The 9794-nt window shown below is 40.4% G+C and overlaps 1 protein-coding gene across 1 annotated transcript; it reads left to right on the forward strand.

The window, feature by feature from the left end:
- Nucleotides 1-4533: 4533 nt before the first annotated feature.
- On the forward strand, nucleotides 4534-7927 carry si:dkey-85n7.8 (COX8 domain-containing protein). Its single transcript, XM_029733376.1, has 2 exons — nucleotides 4534-4777; nucleotides 7419-7927. The coding sequence occupies exons 1-2, from the start codon at nucleotides 4658-4660 to the stop codon at nucleotides 7533-7535; spliced, it is 237 nt and encodes a 78-aa protein (XP_029589236.1). The 5' UTR covers nucleotides 4534-4657; the 3' UTR covers nucleotides 7536-7927.
- The last annotated feature ends 1867 nt before the right edge of the window (nucleotides 7928-9794 follow it).

The raw sequence follows: 9794 nt of genomic DNA on the forward strand, positions 1-9794 counted from the left end.
TGAAGACTTACAGAAAATGTTTGACCTGTGTCATTGCCAACAAAGGGTATATAACAAAGTATTGAGAAACTTTTGTTATTGACCAAATACTTATTTTCCACCATAATTTGCAAATAAATTCATTAAAAATCCTACAATGTGATTTTCTGGATTTCTTTTTCTCATTTTGTCTGTCATAGTTGAAGTGTACCTATGATGAAAATTACAGGCCTCTCTCATCTTTTTAAGTGGGAGAACTTGCACAATTGGTGGCTGACTAAATACTTTTTTGCCCCACTGTATTTTCAGGTATCTCCAGAGATGTTAGATTGGGTTCAAGTCCGGGCTCTGGCTGGGCCACTCAAGGACATCCAGAGACTTGTTCCGATGCCACTCCTGCATTGTCTTGGCTGTGTGCTTAGGGTCGTTGTCCTGTTGGAAAGTGAACCTCTACCCCAGTCTGAGGTCCTGAGCGCTCGGAAGTAGATTTTCATCAAGGATATCTCTGTACTTTGCTCCATTCATCTTTCCCTTGATCCTGACTGGTCTTCCAGTCCCTGCTACTGGAAAACATCCCCACAGCATGATGCTGTCACCACCATAGGTATAGGTGCCAGGTTTCCTCCACACGTGACGCTTGGCATTCAGGCCAAAGAGTTCAATCTTGGTTTCATCAGACCAGAGAATCTTGTTTCTCATGGTCTGAGAGTTCTTTAGGAGCTCTAATATAATCTTGATATTGTGCCATCTGGATCAGAATGATCTTATCCGATTATTTTATGAAAAAACAGCCAAAAAATAGCCATAGTGATCTGATTGTCGATAGAAAAAAAGAGGACTACAGAATCCGGATAAAAAGTTTTGATAAACTGGGCTGTCTTTTTGGCTAAACAAAATGTTGAGACCTATCCAAAGCACTGAACATCTGGATTCTGTGATCTTTACATTGTGGCGTCTGGATCAGAATGATCCTATCTGATTATTTTCTGAACAACAGGCTCAAAAACAGTAAAATCACTTGGGAAGCCAAGCCCCCCCCCCCCCCCTGTCCATATGTTGTGATAATTGCGTTGTTTGCTCTATAACCTGTTAATACATATGCCTTGCGACCGTGATATATAGGCTTAAAGGCCGAGACAATAAGAAGACACAGTGGCAGAATAAATCCAACCACACCTTTGTTTTATCACAAAACTGGATAATAACCTCTGTCCAGTGAAGTCCACAAAGCATATTGCATGTACAGTAACAGTCAGTTACATGACCTACAGCATGGTCATTCAAGTTAATGTTTCCGACATTTTCGAACCACTAAACTACTATTGATTTAGAACCACAGAAAGTTACCGCAAGTCGCAAAGAAAACAGGGGCTGTCTCCACTATTCCTGTAAAGGGTGCGTGCTGGTGGCAGGGAAGTCAGGCGCAGGAGAGTGAACTTGGTATAAATGGAGCAGTTTAATGAATATACAAAAACTCAGAAAATCAAAAATATACAAAATAAATAAGAGGGTGCAAAACCAGTCGCACACCAGAACATAACTTGTGACAACTAAAAGATCCCAAAAACAATTTAGTCCAATCAACGTAAGCTAAATATGATGTGGCTGTCCATGGGTCTGATTTCTGTGTGCGTGTGTTTGTGTGTGCAAGTTTGTGCAAGTAGAAAAACATGTTGAGAGAAACGCCAATGTCATCCTCCTCATTTTCAAGTTGACGAAACAGTCTATCACTCTGTCATACAGTACACGCTTTTATTTTTTGTTGTCCTAGCTTTGTTGTCCTGGCTAAAATGCTTGCCGCTAGCCTAACTTCCATTCATGGGCAACGTTAGCTAGTTAATATTAGCCTTCTACATCTAGCTACATATTGAACTTCCATCCTGTTAGGCTAGGGAGTTAATGGTTGGATCAGAATCACCGTTACAATCATTGGCCAGTACAGAGAATTAAGTAAAACCACAAGTCCAAATCCCTATCTCCATTCATGGCTAATTTAGGAAAGGGACAATTTTAGTCAGCTGGCTAGCTAGCCACCGGAGGACAACAACACAATGAGATGCAACAATTTAAGTTTTTCTGTCAATGACATATGCTCTCAAATCCAAGCTGGCTTCCCTTGACACTTTTATTTTTTTTGATGCACAAGCACCATTCACAGTTCAGCTCGCTCAGTTCAGCTCAATGCTGATTGGCTAATTTTTTATACTTTATGTTGTCAAGGGAGGCCATATGCTCGCTGACTTCCATTGCCTTCAATGCTACAGGTCGGCAACAATGTCATAATAATTTGGACCAGACAGCATCAGATAGATGGCCTACACCTAAAGAGACAGAGGGACACTGTTTCGCTCGCTCAGATTCTTTCTCCTGTGAGATACATTCAGCCTCTTGCGAATTGAAGGAAAATTATGAAACACAGAGAGATGAAAGATAAATGATTGAATGTAAAAATAATATTGTTAATTCTTTTAGGGTAGCCTGGCTTCCCTTGGCAGCTATGAATACACTCCACTGTGAGTAACTAAATCAAACCATCCGGCATTGAGTTAATATATAATCTGTTTTAATTAAATTGTAGTCTCATCAAATTATTTGAAGTGACTCAATTTATATTCTTATTACGTTGACATTTAAGATGAAATGTTTTGTAAGAAATATGACCTCACTTTCTTACAATAAGTATTTTAGATACATTTCCAGCCTTGCGATCTTTAATGTTTCCGATAGGTTGATATTTCTATGAGTTTCAGACTATTTTGACACATTAACAACATGCGATCAACTGATCTGCTGGGTTATTCTTGTTGGTTTTTGGTTGCAAGCAAGTTTGTTTTAACATGCAGGTGCACGTAATCTCCCATTGGTAGCGTTTTAAGAAATCCAGCACTAAGAGCCAATTTATGCTTGAGCCGAAAATAGCTCCGCGTTGACATGATTGGTTGATGGTATGTGGGGGCAGGAGGTCCTGTATAAGCACAAACTCACTTCCTTGACAACTTCCTTCACAACAGCTCTGCGCTGCTCCGCGAAGTGCAAGAAGTATGAATGCCCAGACTTCTGTAGAGGCCATATCACTGTAAATGCTGCACGGCCAATGCAGATGTCAGATTGACCATGCAGTGCCTTTAATGCGCCGCTATGCAGTTCTGCCCCTTGGTTGCAATTGACCCACGTGGTTCAATATTAGCCTACCTTCATACTCTAAACAGGACAGTGTTTGGTAGGGGGTTGTGGGCCCTAAGCACTGGTCTGACGCCAGTAATGTGTTTTAACAAACAGAAAACATTGCAGACTTTGGGTTTTTGAAAAGCGCATTACAATAAAATGTATTAATAATAAATAAATAATAATAATAAATAATAATAATAATTGACCATAGACATACTACCGTCGAGCTTGACTGCATTGGCTGTTGAGATATACACTAATTAAATTGCGTTCATTGGTCTGGTTCCGTAACACTTTTCCCTATACCAAATGGCGTTGTATTTAGTGAAACACTTCATCCACCCACACTAGGTTACAGTGACTGCGTTCCGTGTTACTTTAGTCCACAACAGTGCTGCTGTCACTGATGAAGCATGACTTCTCAGCCCCATCTTGACAGATGACACAAAACACAGCTGGCTGTTTCCCCCTACACCTTTTATCCTCCTTTGATCTGCATGGAGAATCAGATCATTACCAATCAGGCAGCCATTGTAAGGCACAATTAAGACACCTGCTGGACAGACAAAGACCAGAGGGCCAGGTGCCGTGTTTTGTTGTGTGCCAGGTTCTATTTAGCACCCTTTATTATCTTCTTCCCTCTAAAATTATGTAAAATCACTGTAGGCCTATAGTAGAATAGAGAGGCTATAGGAAATGTTTGCCCTTTGAGCAAAAAGGAGTCCCCTATAGAAAATATTGTCCAGACTAGACCTCTATGAGCAAAAGCTTATATTGTCTGACTAATGTTTGCCCGATTTTTTTGGTTTTCATGAGATAATAAATTGTTTTAACATATGTTTATGAACCCTATATCCAACATTCAAGCCAAAATCTGACAAACAATTAGCAACTAAACTTTTCAAGTGTATCTTTAATGACCAAGACATACTGAAATCAGGTAATGAGTACTAATCAGTCATGAAAGCAGAGGATGCTTTGTTTTTTATGCTTATTACATCATTAGAGGACGATGAGCTCTGGCCCACTTGTTCATGTCCATAAAGTTGGATCATTGGGGAAAAAAGGTTTATGGCGTCAGGGTTAAATACTACCTTGACATCAATCGAAGACCAACTCCCTTTAAATCAAGTCTTCGACACAGCCTTAGCTCAACGTTTTTTACAGATACAAATCATGCCGAACCCTACGTTGACTTAAGGCCATCCAACAGATGGTTTCTCAGAAAGTTCCAGACAGTGTCTCCATGCAGTCCTCAAGTTCACAAATCTGCCTGACGACAACATGATGTATTGTTGAACCACATGGCCCTGATAGTCCTCCCCCTCCCTCTTTCTGATTGCCTAAAAACCATCCTCCTGACTCCACCCATGTTAATGTGACTGGTCCTTGGGTCTATTTCACATGTGTCGGGAGGTTCCTCAGCACTCTTGAGACCCGAAGCTCAAGAGCTACATGCGCTGACTTCCTCCCCCATCCCTCACATCCACACACATCCACAGCTGTCGGGATGGTCATGGCCCTGAAGGGGGTCCCCCAGGCAGCGTGTCTGGTCCGGGCTAAGATGGTCCTGCAAGACAGGAGGTCCAGCATCTACAGCAAGCCACCCAAGACCAAGATCGGACCTGGGGTGAGTGTTGCACTGAGGGACTCTCTGCTGATACAGTAGACAGCCCTCTTTAATTTGGAACTCACTCAATGTGCCAAGGGACTGTTGCTTCTATATTCATTCAGGGACAGTTTCCCGAGGCCTAGATTAAGCATAGTCCTGAACTTAAAAGAAGTTTCAAAGGATTTAGATGTTTTATTGTGCATGGTTTTTAGTCCTAGGCTTAAACAAGCCCATTGTGTTTGATGTTTCTTTACCATCATATTTCAAAGTTAAAACTTATTTATTAAGTCTAGTCCGGCACTAAAACAAAGTTTTGATGGCGATTCTCCATTGAGTTTGCTTTTTTGACCAGGACTAGGCTTAATCTGTGTCCAAAAAAACGCCTTTTAATGTATCAACATTACAATAACTGTCATAGTCCCCTGTATCGTCATCCTTCATATCTCAGGTGAACTCACGCATTTAATAATGTCATCAACAAAAAATCTGCAAAAACTGAAATAACTTAAACATCAGGTGATGCTTGACTTGATTAGTCATTTAAGGGTTTGTGCTCCCCAAGTTCCAGTTTACTTTTACCAGACGGACAGACCAGCATTTTGTTTGTCCTGCCACAAACATTCCATTTAATTTAAAGAGAGAGAGAGATAGAGAGAGAGAGCAGCAAGCTCGTCTTTGGATTGGGTGGTTGTTTCACGAGGATAATCACGCTGTAGATTTGATAAGGACACAGGGTAAATGTTTATTTTGCTGTGTCCTGCCATGGCTCTTCCGCTATGTCTGCATTTTTAAGTGCTCTCAAACACAGCACAGAGCCATTTCTCAACTATAGAAAGACTGATGTATTTCACACGTAGAACTGCCATGTGGATAAAAGCCTTGGTAAGGAAGGATGTGATCCATGTCTATTGATTGACACCCCTCTCCATACTTCTACCCTGCTTATATTTTCCAGTCTGTTTAGAATACATGACGGAAGTAAACAATTTAGACAATTCAGACATCAAAGATTGAGTTCAGACTTAGAGGTTGAGACTGACTTTAATGGACAGACAAGGATGAGCCAGAAAGCTCTAAGCCGGAGCTATAAAATAGGCTTTCCTCTTGGCTGGAAGTATGTAAAGGGTTTCTAATGTATAATGTATGGACACAATGAACGCCTCAGCTCCATGAGGGAGCTGCCTGGGATATAATAAAATCGATTGCCCGGGGCAGGTGGCTCTGATGTGGATCAATGTGGCCTGCCTAGACCTCCTGGGAAAGTGTGCAGTCTTTGAGACGCTTAGCTGTTGAGCAGGGATGGGTAACTGGTGGCCCACTGGCCGCGCTCCGTTTTGAAGGACATTGGATCAAAAAAAATCATATATATATATACACTACAGGTACTGTAACGATGTACGCTGAGAGTCGGGAAGCAAGTTCAGGGAGTGAATACATTTAATAAATAAATGAACAAAACAAGAAACACAAACGGGCACACCGACATGAAACAGGAACAATGACAACTGGGGAAGAAAGCAAAGGGAGTTACATACGAAGGGCAGGTAATCAAAGAGGTGATGGAGTCCAGTTGAGTGTCATTATGCGCGTAATGCTGGTGACAGGTGTGCGCCCTAACGAGCAGCCTGGTGACCTAGAGGCCAGAGAGGGAGCACACGTGACAGGTATGCAGACCCGCGAGCAACTGTGGCCCCTCATGATAAATTCAGATTTTTTGTGGGCCCCATCCCTGCTGCGGTGTGTAGGCCGCAATGGACTATTCCCAACCCCTCTGATAATACCCATACTCCAATAACCCAGAGCAAATTTTTTGAAGTGATTAAATAAATACAGAGTAGATATTGGTGTTGATATTTGATATGGGAATTTATTGCAGACATAAATAAGTTCTTCAACTTGAAATGAGCCGGTCTGAAATGAGTTGAAGACATCCTTTCCTGGGATTTGTATCAGGGACATAGTAAAGTTAATTGCACAACAAGCCTTCATATATTTATAACACTACCACTAAAGAGAAAGGAAGGCTCAAACACAAGTTCCTTTGATACTTGTGGGTGGAGTAGTTCGAGTGACACTTGTATACTCAATAGAATTAAGAAATTAAGCTTTCCTTTATATTGCTAATTGAAGCCATACAAATACAGCAAACTCGATTTGAGATTTGGACATTAAACAGAAGACATGTCAGCTCTAAATATTAGATGGCAGTAACATTCTCATTTATATTTTATTAACACTTAAAGCCTGCAGGTATAATGCTTTACTATTTGTAAAGCATTATACACGCACATAATGTTCTTATTTAATGTTTTATTATAATGTCCTATTATAAGGCTTATAATATTATGTTATGGTCCTCTGTGAAATGTTCAAGTGGCTCAAAATAACTGGTATTATGTGAGGATCATAAAGAGATGACAGTGGGTCATACATGCTCATGACAAGTCTTACAATGCCTTATAACCACATCATAATGCCTTATACCTGCAGACTTTAGATTAAGCGTTACCAACTGCAGATTAACTTTTGTCTTTTAACAGAAACGTAATTGGCTTCGAGGGTTTAGCACAGTAGTGGGTCAACCTGTGCATACGTATGGCTCTTACTTTGTCTCTTATTATCTATCTCGTCTACTCTCCTCTCCCTTCCTCCCTCACAGCAAAGCTTCTTTATCATGTCCGTCTTTGCTGTCGGCATGCTTGCTCCGGCCGGCTGGATCATGCACCACATCCCAGAGTACCGCCAAAGACCACGTCCTTCATCAAGACCGTCGTAAAGAAGAAGACCCCAACGTCTTCACACACACACGCACGCTACAAACCACGGCTGTATTCAACATATTAGCCACCATGCTATCAAATACTGTACCTTGCTAATGTATAACAACACACATTATCTACAGTATAAATGATATTCAATGGCCACAATAATAACGGGAAAATAACATGCACTTTGAAGGGACCATGGAAGACATTTCTGCATGACTGTCATGAGTATGTTTTTGTATGATGTCTTTTTTTTAATATTCTGATTATTGCAGTAGCATGGTGTCTAATGTCTCATGAATATGGCCCCTAATGTCACTGCGGCATCCAGTTGCAATGACACGTCTGTAAAACTGCCAACTCACTGCCATCATCAATAAATACATGCTGTGTTGGCAATGTTTGTCTGTGTCTGTTCATTGCATTTGTCAAGCTGAATTATAGTACCTTTATACTTATCCTATCGTGACATGTGCATTATATACATGTATGATGTACAAAGCTGTGTCAATTAGGTTGTAATAACCATGCTTGAAGAGAAGAGCAGAAGGCTTTTGGATGTAAAACAAAAAAGTTCACCAAGATTATTTAAGACATTAATAATTATTGAAGACCTCAACACGTTTCTCACTGGTTGGTTTCCGATTCTACACCTTTCTCAAAAACATTGGATTGGTGTAAGCGTGGGGCTAGAGTGGAGTTTCGGACATATTTCTTACACAATCCTTTTAAATGAATGGCTCTGTTTGAATACTCTTAAAATGAACCTTTCCTTTCCTCGAAGTAATCACTAATATAACTAGATTGGTGTGAGCAAGCTTTCCATTATAACCTTCACCAATTACATTATGTCAGATCAGTGATTACTTCAAGGAAGCAAGAAAGGAAGGATGCATTTGCAGAGTATTCTACCAGGTCCTATGATGGGAGGTGAGTAAGTGTACACAAGTGTACACTTGTTCAGGGAGAAGGGAGAGGGAATCGGACCACAGCCTAAAATAGATCACACCACCCAAGCCTATATCAACTCCTACCCACCCCTCTCCATCTCCCTTTGGGTGGTCTGTGCAGTGAGCAGAATGGGGGTCAATTAAACTCAACCGAGATGCCCTTGATAACACTCTTAACAACAACATTTACAGGATACTGCCTGACCACGGATCATGTTTATCACCCCTATCGGGGACGAGGGAAGGAAAACTCCACCAGAACAGTTTAAGATCTGATCTGGAATCAGATTAGACTATCCTAATGCTAACCTTAGCTGTTAGGGTTATAAAAATATATTTATATTTACCTTTATTTAAGCATGGAGTCACCATTGAGACAAGGGTCTCTTTCACAAGGGGTCCTGCATATACAATTTCATAGACAAAATAAAAAATTCAATAACACAACACAAATATTAAAGAAAAACAATTACGTTCCCCAATAAGAAGGTCCCCAATCAATATTTGAAATTGCCCGAGCGGCACCAGAACATCAAATTGTAATGTATTTTGTAAATGGTTCCAGCAATGAGTTGCTTTAAAACTAAAAGTGGATTTACCTAGTTTAATAGAGACCTGAGGAACATCAAGAGTAAACCAACTTTGTGAATCAGAGGTTTGGTGTCTCATGTTTTTATATTCTAACAGTGAAGTTAGTTAAGTCGGAGAGCTTTGTAAACAAAAAGGGAATAATGAAATGATCTGCAGGACTTTAATGAGGACCAGCCAACCTTTTGATACAGGATGCAGTGGTGAGTATTAAAACTGTCACCTGTGATAAAGCGAAGGGCGCTATGGTAGACGGCATCCAAAGGTTTAAGAGTAGTGGCTGCTGCAAACTGGTAAATGGTGTCAACATAGTCAAGAACTGGCAGGAAAGTTGACTATACAATCTGCTTCCTACTATTTAGGGAGAGGCAAGATCTATTTCTAAAAAAGAAGCCCATCTTATAGGCCCTTGCAAAAGTATTCATCCCCCTTGGCGTTTTTCCTATTTTGTTGCACTACAACCTGTCATTTAAATAGATTTTTATTTGGATTTCATGTAATGGACATACACAAAATAGTCCAAATTGGTGAAGTGAAATGAAAACAATGACTTGTTTCAAAAAATGAAGAAAAAAAAAATAAATACCGGAAAAGTGGTGCATGCATATGTATTCACCCTCTTTGCTATCAAGCCCCTAAATAAGATCTGGTGCAACCAATTACCTTCAGAAGTCACACAATTAGTTAAATAAAGTCCACCTGTGTGCAATCTAAGTGTCACATGATCTCAGT

Source organism: Salmo trutta, chromosome 35 (genome assembly GCF_901001165.1).
Source record: "Salmo trutta chromosome 35, fSalTru1.1, whole genome shotgun sequence".
Taxonomy (NCBI): domain Eukaryota; kingdom Metazoa; phylum Chordata; class Actinopteri; order Salmoniformes; family Salmonidae; genus Salmo; species Salmo trutta.

Coding starts and splice junctions, on each gene's coding strand:
- si:dkey-85n7.8 (XM_029733376.1), top strand. CDS start 4,658: ATGGTCATGGCCCTGAAGGGGGTCCCCCAGGCAGCGTGTCTGGTCCGG. Junction 4,778..7,418: donor AGACCAAGATCGGACCTGGG/GTGAGTGTTGCA, acceptor CCTCCCTCACAG/CAAAGCTTCTTTATCATGTC.